Source organism: Macaca thibetana, chromosome 3 (genome assembly GCF_024542745.1).
Source record: "Macaca thibetana thibetana isolate TM-01 chromosome 3, ASM2454274v1, whole genome shotgun sequence".
NCBI classification, from domain to species: Eukaryota; Metazoa; Chordata; class Mammalia; order Primates; family Cercopithecidae; genus Macaca; species Macaca thibetana.
In genome coordinates this window covers 25,283,709-25,299,609 of record NC_065580.1, presented here as the reverse complement: position 1 = coordinate 25,299,609, position 15,901 = coordinate 25,283,709, and the positions used below count along the sequence as shown (strand labels likewise).

At 39.0% G+C, this 15,901-nt stretch overlaps 2 protein-coding genes across 4 annotated transcripts in view; one reads left to right on the top strand and one right to left on the bottom strand.

Moving 5' to 3' along the window:
• Positions 1-15,901, top strand: part of EXOC4 (exocyst complex component 4) — an 816,109-nt gene that overhangs the window by 562,741 nt on the left and 237,467 nt on the right. For all 3 annotated transcript variants that reach the window (XR_007723890.1, XM_050782435.1, XM_050782436.1), the window contains exon 11: positions 4,017-4,236. Coding sequence is in view for 2 of the 3 variants with exons in the window: in XM_050782435.1 (XP_050638392.1) it covers positions 4,017-4,236 (220 nt within the window). In the remaining variant the exon portion in view is untranslated. The remainder of the gene's footprint in view (positions 1-4,016; positions 4,237-15,901) is intronic.
• CHCHD3 (coiled-coil-helix-coiled-coil-helix domain containing 3) overlaps positions 1-15,901 on the bottom strand; it is a 1,241,194-nt gene that overhangs the window by 1,035,125 nt on the left and 190,168 nt on the right. The window lies entirely within an intron of this gene.

Below are 15,901 nucleotides of genomic sequence, written 5' to 3'. Positions count from 1 at the left end.
AAATGTCAGAAGTACTTACACTCAGAAAACTCTTTTCCAAAGTCCCTTTGAAGAAAATAGAGATTTTGATGATTAATTCTCATAATATTAAAAAATAATAAAAAGAGTTTCGGTATATTTACTCATTAGGAAATTAATAACAGTGGTTTTCTTTTGGAAGGCAACCAAGTAGACTAGGATGCACCTGAGTAGGGCATCTTTTTGAGAGTTAGATGAGATCAGAAGGGGTCATCGTAGCAGGATGTGGTATTTGGAGATCTTCAAATTGTGGCCATGGTTAACCATCTACTTTTATTTCTTCATTTTTCCCTGCCTTCTTTCACTCACCCTCTCCTTAAGATCCATTATATTTTGGTTTTGGTCATATTTTATTTTTCTTTCACAGTGATAACATCAGTTAAGAAGCCTCAGTGCTCTTTCTTGTGCCTTCTCAATTTCATCTTTCTTTGAAGGAAAGCTACTTTTTTCATTGTGACAATCCTATATATACACTATCTTCATCCCCCACCACACATACACCCCAGGGATTAATAGAGTGTTTAACTGGTAATATGTAAGATTAACTGCAATGTATTGATTTAGTAAGTAAAGAAAACTCTTTATTAGGTTAAACAGCTAAACTTAAGGAACTGTTTATACACCACACTTTAAATGTGTCCCAATTAGATAGCAATTTATGAAATACAGTCTTCGATACATATAGCCAATTTTTAAATTCTCTGATTTAATGTTATTTGAGTAGCTAATACATTAACAGTTTTTAACAATCAAATGATTATTAAAAGTTAAAATTCAGAAGTCTAATTTCCACTCCTCTCCCAGACCTGACCCCCACCCCTGCCTCCTATGGGTAGTTAGTTGTTTTTTTGAGACTTCCCAGGGTGTCTTTATGCTAAAATAAACAAATGAGGATATATAATTGTTATATAGGGGTTACTGTAGTAAATACTACTAACTGTAGATTGATCTGAGCTTGTTTTTTTCCTTGTAACAATATATCCTGGAGGTCTTTTCACATTAGTACACCAAAAGTTTCCACATTTGGGGGTAGAGGGAGCTGTACAGTATTCCAAAATGTAAATATACCATAGTTTATTTAATGATTCCCTAACTGATGAACTTTTAGGTTGTTCCTAGTCTTTTGCCTAAAAACAATGCTGTAATGATCTGTATATTCTGTATGTAGATCATCACATCCATATTTAGATATAGCTCTCAGAAGAATTTCCCAGGAATGAGATTTCTGGGCCATAGAGAAATGCATCTGGATTTCTGAATAATAGTGCCAACCTGCTTTCCACAAGGGTTGTACCATTTTTCACTCGTATCAGTAATATAGGAGAATGCCTCTTTCTTCGCACTTACGGCAACAGAGTGTGTTTTCAAACTTTTGGAACTTGGCCAATTGCATTGGTGTAAAAATTGGTATCTCAGTATAGTTTACTTTGCATTTTTCTTATGAATGAATAATTTTTTTAATGTTTAATGTATTAGTCATTGTATTGACTATAAACAGTCTTTTCATGTGTTTTGATCATTTTTTTTACTAAGTTATTTGGTTTCTTTTCTTGTTGAGTTCCAGCCATCATCTGTGATTCAAACTGCAAATATACCTTCCCAATTGGTTATCCATTTTATGTTTTCATTTACTTTTCTTCTCCCCCTTTTTGAGAAGAAATTGAAGTACAATACAGCTCTTGCTTTCTATAGCATTGTGGAACTGTAAAAATGACCATGCAAGCTGAAACCACGCAAAGCAATCGCAATCAATGAGGATAGTCACAATTGTTTCATGACTTTACAATTTTTTGTCAAAACATTAAAAAACCTTTGGGAGGCCAAAGCAGGCAGATCACATGAGGCCAACAGTTCAAGACCAGCCTGGCCAACATGGTGAAACTCCATCTCTACTAAAAATAGAAAAAAGTTAGCCGGGCATGGTGGCACACACCTGTAATCCCAGCTACTAGGGAGGCTGAGGCAGGAGAATCTCTTGAACCCAGGATATGGAGGTGAGCCAAGATCATACCATCCTGGGTGGTGGAGTAAGACTCTGTCTCAAAAAAAGAAAATTAAAAACTCTATTCCTGGCATTCATAAATATATACAGAAATGAAAAACAAGAAAACCAATATGTATTTAGTACACTGTAACATTAGAAAACATTGAGAATTAAAGTGTTTTATTTTTTGTTAAAATCTTATCAAGATTAGTATATAGCAGTGCTTGCCGCTGCCTTATATACTTTACAGTATACAGCAAGCATCTTTTCTGGGCCTCGGCGAACTGTCATACTTCTAAGTTTGGCTCAGTTGCCAGCATTTTATCCTTTATTTTTTCTGTGTTGTGAAATATCTCCAAGAGGTTTTTAAGTGTGAAATTTGTTGCCAACATCACTTCCTCTGGCGTCTCATCTCTCTTCATCCTCTGCATCCCTTTGGTCACAGCCACCTTCCTGGTTCGTTCTCGCCTTCAGTCTGGCTATGCCTCTCCAATGGTAGCAGTGTCAACATTCCCGGGGCAGCTCTTTCTCCTGTCACTCCCTTTACATTCAATTCAAATTTCACTTCCAGTGTTACCACTTTGTGGTACTTTTATCTTTGTTGGCCAATTCCCTCCCTCTTTCAATTATCCATTTTTATAAAATGCCACATGGGTTTATCAGTGGGAGACAGGGAGGCACCACAGCTGCATGCTTTGCTGCCTGTACATGAAGCGAATAACAAATGCACAGTGACCAGTTGCCAATAGACATTGGAAGAAGGGATATGATTGGTCACTAATCATGATGAACACACATCAGTTATTTACATAGGGATTTCAGAGGAGCTAGCAACAAAGTTTATACTTTAGTTACTTAAATTTAATGTACTGTGGTGACTATACTGTGGTATTGAGATATTTAAACTATGTAATTGAAGGACTGATGTTATTTAACTAAAAAATAGTAGTAACTTCAATTTGTTCATATAAGTAGGGGCTGCCTGAATAGAAAATTAAAAAGAATTATAATAATAAATTTATTTTGTTTGTTATTAAAATTAGAATTTTAATAAATATCTATATACTCATCTCTGAGACTTGACAATCATTAACATTCTGTTATATATTCTTTAAGTGTTTTTAATAAAGGAAATAGATCATTGCAAGTAAGATTGAAGTTCTCCTTTGTCCTCCAACTCCCATCCCGTTCCCTTTCTTAACCTCTGAACTCACATATCATCATGAATTTTAGAGTATCCTTCATTCTCTCTCTGTTTCTCTCTTTTCGACATTTATATATGTACTTGTAAAGCAGCAGTCCCCAAAATTTTTTTTGCACAAGTACCAGCTTTGTGGAAGACAATGTTTCCATGGACAGGGGTTGCGGGAGAGATGGTTTCAGAATGAAACTGTTCCACCAAAGGTCAGACATTAGACTGTCAGAAGGAGCATGCAGCCTAGATCCCTCACATGCATAGCTCACAGTAGGGTTCATGCTTCTGTGACAATCTAATGTGATTGCTGAACTGACAGCAGGCGGAGCTCAGGGGGTAATGCTCGCCCAGCTGGCCGCTCACCTCCCGCTGTATGGTCTGGTTCCTGACAGGCCACAGACCAGTACTGGTTCATGGCCCGGTGCGGGGGTAGGGGGACCCGTGATGTAAAGGTTTCAGTGGGAAATATGTACTCTTCGGGAATGTGCTTTTTAATTTGCACGATAATTTGTGTTTTTTGTTTTTCATGTTTTCCCATTGTTTCTTGTATTCTTATCTCCTTCTTGAATTAAAAATAGTTTTTGTCTTCTCCTTTTCCCCCCATTTTTAGAAGTCATGTTCTCTGTTTCATCCTATTTCTGTTCAATTAGTGGAATAATTTATATTTTTAAAAGATTAAAAATTATACAGAGATGAGTATTACGATGACTTGCTCTCTTCATGGAAATAGCCAACGCTAGATATTCTCATGTCATCATGACATATTTATATAACACTTTCCTCGTAAATTTAGTAACCTTCTTACTGTTTGTCTTCCAGATTTATTCAGGAGATTGAGCATGCCCTGGGTCTTGGCCCAGCCAAACAGTGTCCTCTTCGAGAGTTTCTCACCGTGTACATCAAAAACATCTTTCTCAATCAAGTCTTGGCTGAGATCAACAAGGAGATTGAAGGAGTCACTAAAACATCTGACCCTTTGAAGATTCTGGCTAATGCAGACACCATGAAGGTGCTGGGAGTGCAGCGGCCTCTCCTACAGGTAATAATACACTTTGAGCTTATTTTTATCAGCAATTTTCATTGACTTGGCAACCATCATAAATTTAAAAAAGAAGAAGAATTACCATCTGTTTCCATATTCATCAGGGACAAAACAAAAGAAAATAAATTAAATAGGCACTAGGGAAATTTAGATTTAATGTAGTTGGATGATGGAAGTTCCTTAAGATCTTTAAGAAAAAAAAAAAAAACACCTTTGGATATGAGAGATGGTGAATCTCATTAACATGCAGGCAGTTCCTCATTATTTTGACTGGAATTTGTCCTTGAAAGGAACTGTTTTTCCATTGGTGAATGCATCCCTGAGTATGAAGGATTAATAGGAAGGAAGTTATGACGCCCAACCTCAATTACCAGCAGGAAACCCTCTGTACCTTTTAAGGGCAGACTTACCTTTCAATGACTTGGCTACCTCACTGGGAATTTGAACTAGTAAACTGGCCTTTAAAAGTCAAATCACTGAATTCACATGATGAACTTGTTAGTATTGGAAATTTTACTTTATATTTAAAAAAATGGTTTCTTAGTATCAGAAAAAATAAAATCACCTGTCAGTACATATTTTTGATTAATAGGCTTGAGGCATATATTTTATATACATTTTAGCTGGTGACTTGGAGGTAAATAAATATAAAACTAAAAGAAAATTAGTAGGAGTTTAAATTAGTTATACATTAACTATTATTACACTGGAATTGAATCCTTACTGTGTTTCTTCATTTAAGAGTAGGATGGGCACAGTCTCACACTTTTAGTAAATTGTACAATATGAGACTATTCAATATGTGGAAGGCTTGGGCTTTTCAAAGAGAAGTTGTATAAATGGAAGGGAGTTATGCTTGCTCCAGTTGCCTTCCCTTTCCTGCCTTTACATATGTCTGCCTTGATTTTTCTTTGTACGTTAGAATTTACAGAAGTGCTGGACCTTTCTTAGAGAAGTGTCCTACTTTTGAGTATTTTTTTTATGAACAAGCTTTTTTATTATGTTGATAAAATAGAATAGGAAGGTGTTCATTTGGATGGTCTGGGTCTCTGATAACCATATGCCTGGTGAGGGATCTGTACTGAGTGTGGGGTGCAGAGAAGGGGGAATGCCAAAGGCACGTGCTCGCTCTTCCTTCTGCTGGATTTCTCCTCCAGCTCTTTGCGTGGCTGGGGTCTTCTCTGGGTGTCACTTCAAATGTCATGTCCACTGGAAGGCTTTTCCTGACTGTCCTAGCTAAGTAGGTCCCCTTTCCTGGTTATTCTCCATTCTCCCTTTTCCCTCACCACCACCCCCATCCATTATCAATACTGAGGCCACACCCTATGGACTGTGTCTGTGAACTGGGTCATGGAGGCCCCCTTGCCAGATAGCTTCTGATCAGGTTCTGCCAATAGGCAGCACAAGTAGAAGATTGGAAAGTGGGAGGAGAAGGAGGGTGGGTGATTTCTTCTCCCCTTCCTTTTCACTTTGGATCATGGCCCTGACTGTGCGTGCCTCCCTCTATCACCGGAGATCCTGCCAGGTGACACATCCTCCATAGCTCCAGCTCTCACTGGACTCTAGCAAGGTCATTTCTTCTTGCCTCTTCATTTCAACTTTCTGCTGTTACAAGCCTCTGGGTGCCTCAGTATCCCTTGTTGCTGCTTTCAACCCTGCCTATACCTCTGTAAGTTATTTCTTCATTCATATTTATTTATTTGCATCATCTGAATGGAATACCTTTTTTTTTTTTTTTTTTTGGTCAGGATCCCAGGTAGATCTCCCCAGTTAATCAGTATTTTAATACTTTGGGTTTTTTCTTCCTGACACTTATCACAACTCTAATTATTAATTAATTTCACTAACTTGTATATTTTCTGTCTTTTCCCACTAGAGGGTAAGTTCCAAACACATATTATAATGCCAGGCAGCAGGAAGGTGCTCAATGAATAACTTACTGAATGAATGCATGATGGAGGGAGGGAGGGAGGAGAGAGGGAGGGAGGAGAGAGGGAGGGAGGAGAGAGGGAGGGAGGGAGGGAGGGAGGGGGAGGGAGGGATGGATGGATGGATGGATGGATGGATGGATGGATGGATGGAAAGAAGGAAGGAAAGGTGGAAGCATGGATACAGTGAGTAAATTTTGAGAGTCATGAATACTCGCAGAGTCAGAATGGGGAGATGAGAAATAGAGAGTGACAAAAATATGCTTACTTTTATGTGTTGTCTGACCATATCATTAGCCTCATTTCCATCAGAAAACCTTTCATGCCATACAGAGCAACCTGAACATGTTTAGTATACTGAATTTAAAAGGGAAAAAAAAAGGCAACAGTACACTACAGAGTGAATCTGTGAACCAATAATACTATTAAATGTGATAATTTGCAGCTTCAGTAGCAAAGATGCATTAAAACTCGTAACTCCTTAGCTACAATCTGGGCTATGTCAAGGCCATATGCTACCAGCAAAATGACATATCTGGGCAGTCTATCCATGTGCCTGTCAGATCACTCCCAACCTCATCACCAGCCATTTTGTACACGTTACTGTGCCTCTTGCCCTTTAAGTCATTGTGAGGCTAGGTAAGAACTCCAGCTTTACCTGTTCTCTCTTTGACCTTGTCAAGATGTAATTATATATAAGTGAATAAATCTTGAGACTAAGACCATTCAAGCTATTAACCTGCAAATTTTTTTTTCTAGAGCTAACACACCTGCTTAATTTTTTGTGTGATTATGTTACTCTCTTTCATAAAAATTTTATTTTATGAAAATGCAAATTGTTTAAACCATATCAATAAGGTTGTTTAATATTCTCAGAGAGAGTTATGCAGTTTAAAAAGCAAACAAGGAGATGGTTATTTTTTTTTTTTTCCTATCTTGGGTATTTTCCTGCCTTATAGTGATTGTAAATTGTTTTCTAATAATTCCCCATACTCAAGCTTCATTCTTTTTTTGTCTCCCTCTACACGCACAAGGTGAATTTTATTCTCGGATGTGTTTCTATGTTTCCTCAATATTTTATTTCCAGCTAATTGTAGGTGGCTAATCTGAAGAAAGAGTAAGAAATAATTCTCAAAAACTTTGACTGAGAATCAAAAACAAATGTTAAGAAGGAGCTTGGAGAAATATGTGTATGTGTGAAAGATGCATGTGGGTTAAGTATTCAATTACAGGAAGTATAAAAGTGTCCTTTAAAATTCTTCACTTTGCTAAACTGTTGTTTGGTCACAGAGTAGAAGAGAGGACGTGCCTTTCCCTGAGGCAACACCCAGTGTCACACAGCATCAGCCCAGCCAGATTCTCCAGGGAGGGTGGGAGGACAGCTGTCTCAGTGATGCTTCCACTCGTTTGAGAACGGACAGACACAGTGCCTAGGAGCCCTGTGGAGAGAACCCCAGGACACTTTGTCCTTGTCTCTCTGAAGTGGCATCTGGGCAGTACAGACACTTGGGTTATTAGAGGCATTTCCGTGGGTGCCAACATGTGTTCTAAGTGATTTCATTTTCTAGTCACAGATTCCATAGGAGGGAAGGAAGTCAGTAGGAAGGAAGAGATGACAAGCAGCATTTTATACATAAAACAACTGTGCAAGTGTTGGCCCAAGCTGATACAGCAGAGTAACACTAGTAGTAATAATAGAAGAAGTAAAAACAGTAATGATAGCAGTTATAATAGTGGATAGTAGTAATGATAGCAGCTAACACTTTAGTAGCATTTACTATGTGTCAGACACTATTCTGAGTGCTTTGTCTATATTGATTGCAAGTGTTTAAAATGCATGGCAGCAATTCTGAGTGGTATTCTTTTTATGGGGAGGAAACTGAGAAACAATGAAATTAAATAACTTGCCCACAGTCACATAGCTGCCAAGTAGTAGAACTGTAATACAAACCCAGGCAATGTAACCTTGGAGTCTGTGCTCCCGGCCAGTTCTACCCAAAGTGGATTCTGAGGATTATGCTTGTCTGCAAGCTGTTTGTCACCAGTCTGCTATGAGACTTGGAGAATTTAGGAGTGAGCATTTAGACACTTAATTTTTTTTAGCATTTTGACATTGTCTGTTGAATCCAATAATAAAAAATTGGGCCTCTTGTATATCTTTGTGGGTTTTAAAATTTCTTTTTTCTAGCAATTCATTTTTATGTTTTATAAAAGTATCAATGTGCACCTGATTGGGGATTAAAACTGGGCTCTCCATAGTTAGAGAAGGAACTTTTTAAATCCCTTACTCTTTGGTACTGCCTCACAGAGAGGTAAAGCACGGAACCATCTTTTTTGCCCCAGTGCCTAAAGCATTTTACAATAGATAGACAGAAGAGCGCGGATATGTGTTTCAGTTGGGTCTCTCCTAAATCACCAGCTCCTAGAATAGTGTCTGCATGGAGGAAACACTCACTATTTAATAAATGGATAAATGAATGAGTGAATGAAAATGAATGAATGAATTATGAATTCTTTAGTACAGGGACATGGCTGTGTTTTCTGCTCACAGTATAAGACTCATGATCTTGGGTTTAAGATTGTTAATGGTGCTAAAATTAAAAAGTCACAGCTCTTATGCCTCTAATGCTCCCAGGATGAGGGCAGGATTGGATGCATCTCATGGTCTTACCATCTGAGATCCCTCTGTTGCCATCACTTTTTCTGCAGAATGGCCTCCACCTGTTGCAAGGCAAAGCATGTTGATTCAAACTAAGGAACTCTCTTAAGAGAAATTACTCATTTCGCTTGAGTCAGATTCTGAACGTGGAGTTCTGGAAACAGTCCATTGAAGTGGATACCATCTCGTGCTTTATATGTCTCCCAGAGTACAAGTTATTCACTCCTTAAAAATGAGGAGACAGACTAAACTGATTTACTCTGTTTCCCTGGTTTATCAATGATTTGGAGATGCCATTTAATGTATTTCTTCTTTGGTGTCTCCATCTGAAGAAGAGTGAGGGGACTAGTGCTTAAAGTTTTTAACCCCTTATCTATCAAATTGCTGAATGGGCAACTATCTATTTGAACAAGCGGTACAAGCAAACTTTCTTCCTCTATCCCCAATGGAATATCCCATACCCTTGTTACTTAGAGAGTGTTCTGTGGCCAAGAACATCACCCTCTGATCAGTCTGCATTTGTACAGAATCGCAAGGTGATTTGTTTACACAGTAGAGTTTGAGCAGCATTGCCTTATACCAGTGCAAAAGCAAGCGAGGCCCGTGCACTGAGAGCATCAGTGTGACCTGGGAACTTATGAGAAATGCAGATTCCTGAACCTCACTCCACCCTGGATATCTTTGTTCAGACCAGCTCTCCAGGTGATATTGATACTCGCTGAAGTTTAAGAAGCATTCTCTTAACATAACGTCATCATGATACCCAGCGTGAGGTTAGGAAATGGTATCTAATGTTGTGGGGTCTTAGCTTTGTGGTGCACAACAGTAGTCATTTTTAAAAAAGTATTCAGCTTTGTTTCATGCAGGCCCAGCAATTGTAAAAACAATATTTGCAGCAGCAGCAGAAGCTGCTTCCTAGTCTAGCACATTGATTTTGCAAAGTTGTTTCCAAGTACAGGATGAGCCTACATTTTCTGGCTCATGCAGGGCAATGTGAGACAGAGGCAGCTTTTCTAATGCTCAGGCTTAAACTCCCACATCATTGGAGGAACGAACATAAGCTGTGCAAGTACAAATTCTGGGCAATCTTGAAATGTTTAGAGCGTATTTTCATTTTCTTCTCTGCCCCAGTATTTATCAAAGTAACTTTTGAGAAGTGAAATGGCTAGAATCTGCCTGCAAACACCACGCTGTCATCTCTTCCTCTGCCAGCTGCACTTTCCACTTATATCTGTAGGCTTACAGCGTGATTCTCACCAACGCCACCCATTAGAATCACCCAGGAACTTCCTAAAAATACCACTTCCCAGATCCCATTGGTTGGTCAGAGGTGGGGCGTGCATGGGCATCAGTGTTTGGTATGATGCCCAGGTGATCCCAACATGCAGCCGGAATTTGTACCACCAGCCTCGATCTTTCTACTCCCTAGTATCAGTTATTGCTGGGAGAGATAGCACATCAAAAATCACTGTTGAAGGCCAGGCGTGGTGGCTGACACCTGTAATCCCAGCACTTTGGGAGGCCGAGGCACGTGAATCATTTGAGGTCAGCAGTTCGAGACCAGCCTGGCCAACATGGCGAAACCCTGTCTATACTAAAAATAAAGCAGTTAGCTGGGTGTGATGGCACGTACCTGTAGTCCCAGCTACTCCGGAGGCTGAGGCAGGAGAATCACTTGAACCCGGGAGGTTGAGGTTGTAGTGAGCCAAGATAGCGCCAGTGCACTCCAGCCTGGGCAGTAAAGCAAGACCCTGTCTCAAAAATACATATATACACACACACATAAAATATATATAATATATAATATTACATATATATTATCTATATATAGTTGAGGCTTTCTTTAATGCAGCCAGGTTTATAAAAGACTGCTCTGTAGGATACTTTGAACCAAGCCTTGTACATAAGCCTTGGAATCAGATGCAAATGGATTTAAATCCCAGCCATTTCATTTGATAGCTTTGTGGCTGTCACCAAATTGCTTAACTTCTTTGTACCTATTTCTTCCCCTATAAAATGGGAATCATAAAATCTGTGTCATAGCAACACTCTAGTGATGAAATGGAGTAATGAGTTAAAACGTGCCCTCTCCTTCCTACCCCAGGTCACCTGAGAGCAGGTCTCTGCATTGACTGCTCTGGTATGTTTCCTGCCTGCCCCTTAACACCCGCCTTCCTTCCTGAACTCTACTGACTGCTCCCCAACTCCTCCCCTCTCTGCCCAGATTTTCAACCTGCATCTTCTCATCACCAGCTTGCTGTTTACCCACCTTCTGTTCTTTCTGCTCTAGCACCCAGCTAGTAACTTCTTTCCTGCCTTCTCCTAACCCTGGTGTGACAGCAAGAGAAGATATTGTTTCACGTGCTTTCTCCTTTTCCTGGTTTGTCAGCTGGTCATTTATTAGCAGCTGAAGCAGCATGCACTGTTTTTGTCCATTAAAGCTAGGGGATTAGTTTCCTAGGGCTGCCATGACAAATTACCATAAACTTAGTGCCTTAAAACAACACAAATGTATTCTTGCACAGTTCTGGAGGCCTGGGAGCCACATTCCCTCCAAAGCTCTGGAGGAGGATCCTTCCTTGCCTCTTTCAGCTTCTGGTGACTCCCATTGATATTTGGCTCTGGCAGCATAACTGCAATATCTGTCTCTATCGTAACATGGCCTTCTCCCCTGTGTCTCCATGTTTTCTTTACTGGCTCTTGTAAGGATACTTTCACTGGATTTAGCGTTTGTCTTAATCCAGGACGATCTCATCTCAATCCTTACCTTAGTTACATCTAAGAAGATTTCCAAGTTAAGTCACATTCTGAAGTTCCATGTACAATTTTGGAGGGAGACACTGTTTAGTCCACTACAGCTCATAACTAGAATGCAGTCAATTCAATTGTCTATGTTTTCCTTGAAGACTCTGGCAGGAAGCAGTGTGGAAGTATTGCTATTGTCCAGTCTGGGTGGTACACACCTGTAATCTCAGTACTTTGGGAGATCAAGGTCAGGGTATTGCTTGAGGTCAGGAATGTGAGATCAGCCCAGGCAACATAGCAAGCAACTGTCCCCCGCCCCCCCCCAAAAAAAAGAAAAAAGAAAAAGAAAGAAAAGAAAAAGAAAATTAGCCAGATGTCATGATATATGCCTGTAGTCCCAGCTACTCGAGAGGCTGAGGCAGGAGGGTTGGATCACTTAAGCTCAGGAGTTTGAGGTTGCAATGAACAATGATCATGCCACTGCACTCCAGCCTGAATGACAGAGTGAGACTCGGTCTCTAAAAAAGAAAAAATAAATAAATAAGTATTCTGTTAAGGCAGTAGGCCCAGGATGGTCTAAATTCTAGATGTCAACCAGGTTCAAAGTGAAAGTGTTTGGTAGGCTGAGTGATTGCTGGAGCTCTTACTGAAAGTTGGTGGACACAGCTGCTTACAGTATAATAATTTGCTAGAGATAATTATACTGCTGCCCAAACCTATTATCTCCCCAGCCAAGCTAAGGCACTGCCAGTAACTTATTCTGGTTTCCCGAGGAAGTGTGGCCAGCAGCAGTAGCATATTGTTCTCATCATATCACATTATGTTCATATGAAGAACGTTGCATTTGAGCGGTGTTTGCATCACAGCCAGTTGTTGCCCTTCCACTCTCTGGTACAGAATAGATTCAGCTTTTATTAGTGTAAATAGATTAGTCCCATTTAAGGTCCGCTGGAAGTCATTATGAAAATCATTAGGCTGAAGAGAACTGATCAATTGATTTTCTTTCCCCCTGTAAGCGCTGAGAGATGGTGCTAATGGTCTCACTGTGCTAAAAATAAGTCTTAGAACCAAGATGCCTTGGGGGTCTAATCTGATTCTTCAGTGTTTATCGATACCTAAAGAAACACTAACTTACCACTCAGAGGTTTGATTTTCTTTGCATTTTACTTTTGTTATTTTATTTATTCACCGACTATTATTTTGCCTCTTCATGTCAAGAAATAACCACTTGTGGCTACCTAAGACTTTATCGAGGAAGATGGAGCGGAAGATGCCTTTGTTCTTGTCTTTATTTAGATTGTCCAGCACTCACCTGTTCACTTCCAAGACACCAGAGCAAATTAAATCTTTTATTACTAATAGAGACTTTTGGGATCTGATAACATTCGTCCGTGTTTTCAGATCATTTTTATCAAGTTGTGTTACTTATGTATTGTTAATTCTATTACTGGTTTAGTACATTTTAATTTTGTAGAAGTTTTGTTGTGATTCTTCATAGCCATCTTTGAAAGTGCTTACTGCTACGTTTCATCATGGTGAGGTGGGAAATAGATATAAAACATAGATTTGGTCTCCATAATCATCAGCTCAATGACCTTAGACAAGTCCAAGCCACTTGCCTTCTCTGAGCTTCTCCTCTCTCATGTATAAAACGAGAATGACACTTGCCCAGACCATAGACTACCTCCAAAGACTAGGATGAGAAGTACCATGGGATCATGGATTCAGCAGGGATTTATGAAGTCTTCTACATATTGATCTGTTTCATAATTATTATTAGTGGTCCACATGCCCACATGATTGCTCCATTCAGAAAAAAAAAAAAAAAAATCCACTAGTGTTAAAGGGAGTGGTGCTAAGAAAACGCCTACATGAATAAAAATATTTTCTACTAAGTGGAAAGCTTCACTAATATTTACTGGTTTGTTTCATACATGATTAGACAACCATTTTTTCCCCAGTGTATCACAAAGATGTTTTAAATATACAAAAAATCTAGAAAAAAATGTCCACTGAACACCCACATACTCACCACCCAGATTCTACCATTAACATTTTTCTATATTTGTTTTATAGCATGACCAAACCTGGTCATTTTGATTCCTCTTCAGCCTTCACAGAAATGAATTCCCCATCATTCCATGAGTACCTTACCATGGTGCTGTTCCCAGTATTTTAATCTTAGAAAATCTGAACATACAGAGAGATACATTAAGTAAGAAAGTAGTTGCTTCGAAAGAGTATTTATTTTCTAAAAGTACTCGTCCAAACATTTCCTTCACATAGTTCCATGGAAAAGGAAATTGACCAGCTCATGCTTATGATTAATCTATAAGTAGTGCCTTTATTGATATATTACAAAGGAACTTGTCCTCATAACTGTTGATGAAGAAGGCTGTGAGTCGAGCCACTCAGAGACGATTTTTTTAATATACAAGCAGAACAGGCCCATTATATGATCAAATTGAATTTCTATAAATATCATTAACTTATTGTCTTACCTTCGAATGAAAAAGAAACAGGATCTCCTCTGACTGGCTAGTTTTCTTAGAGACGTTCCTGGTTAACTAGACTTCTGTAAGTAACTTTCTGCAAAGCAATGACAGAAAAAAATATTTAACTATATTTAAACTAGCTTCTATATAATATAGCCAGCTAGGGTTTTGGAATAATACCACAGGGACTAGAGATAAACATTATTTTCTTTTGTCTTCAGAAAAATCATCTGCAACCAACCTTACACATTTTATAAGGATCCTTAATTATCTCAACATTTTTTATTTTTGAGGTCAACCATTATTCTGAATGTTTTCTTCAACAATCTATAATCTCTCTTAATGTATTTGGAACAGATTTTAGTTTAGATGCAACTTTTAAAGAATTCATCTACTACATCTGGGTTATGAGGTCAGTTTAAAAAGAATAAACTGGAAGCCTTTATCCCCTTAGGTAGAGGAGTCATGAGGGACTACTGAATGAGAAAGTAATTATAGTCAGTGACACTTGTTCACTAGCTTTGCTTGGTGCTAAGAAACTTGCCTGAGCACGCGGCTGTTTCAGAATGACATCAATATAGGGATAACCCCTGGGTTTTAAAGTAGGACTCTGAGATTACTTTCTATCATGAGTAAAGAAGCCCCACTGATGGTCGTCTTAGTTGTCACCTAGACTGTTCTCTGAAACAGAGCTTATTTGGGGTAAGCATTTTGAGGTTTTGATTGGCTGCTGTCCATTTTGATCTTGCCTCAGCCCACTCGTTGGTAGATAAGCAGGAGAGAAGGTAATGACTTATGACAGATCTGCTGACAGGGACTGAAATACATTAACACTCTGTCACTCAGATCTTTAGAGGGCTGCCTTTGCCTGAAATATATTTGACTTTACTTGCTAACAAAGGCATCTTCAGATTTATTTCTTTTCCTTAAATGTTAGAGAAGAGGAAGAGCATCCCATTGAAAGATACTAGGAAGAGAAAAGCCTGGCTCAACAGCCCAAGCAAATGATAGTTATCATTCTTGGGAGCAGCAGAATTGCTGATAGTGCGAGATTGCTAGTAGGAGCCAGATGAGTGTGGACAGAGAACTGCTGTACTTAGGAAATATTTGAGGTTCTTATTCTAAGCAATTTTTGCCCTATGTGGGTGTTGCAGCTCTGGCTTAGAGATGTTCTAGTGAGAAAATGGAGAGAAACAAGACTATCTCAGCTTCAAAGTTTAATGGCCCTTTAAGATTAACTGTTCAAATAAAGCAGCTGCTTTTCTTCATGCTTTTCAAGGATGCTGCCCTACTCAAAAACTTGTGTGTACTTAATCTTAGCATAGACAATCTCAGATGGACTGGTGAAACCTGACACATCTCTTAAAACAAGAGTGACATGACACAGTGAAAGAATTTTTACCACTGAAATTTTAATAAAATGAAATGATTAATATGTATTTATTAAACACCTGCTTTGTGCTATCACTGGACAAGGTGATGTGGGGATACAGAATAAATTTAAAGCAAGACTCCTTCTTCTCAGGAATTTAGTAGGGATCAATTAATTAGGAAACTGGAATTTCTCACCCCTACAAATCCAAGAACAGTAAAGGACACTTTATAGTTGAGCACTGAATGTGATGGTTTAGAAGATTTTCACCGTAAGAGCTGAAGAGAGAGACACAGAAGGCTGGAGGATTCAAGAGAGACCTTAGGCAAGAAGTGGGCCCTGGGTCATTGTAGGATGTGTAGAAATGAAAAAGGCAGAGGAGAAAAGTCATTGTAGGATGTGTAGAAATGAAAAAGGCAGAGGAGAAAAGTCATTGTAGGATGTGTAGAAATGAAAAAGGCAG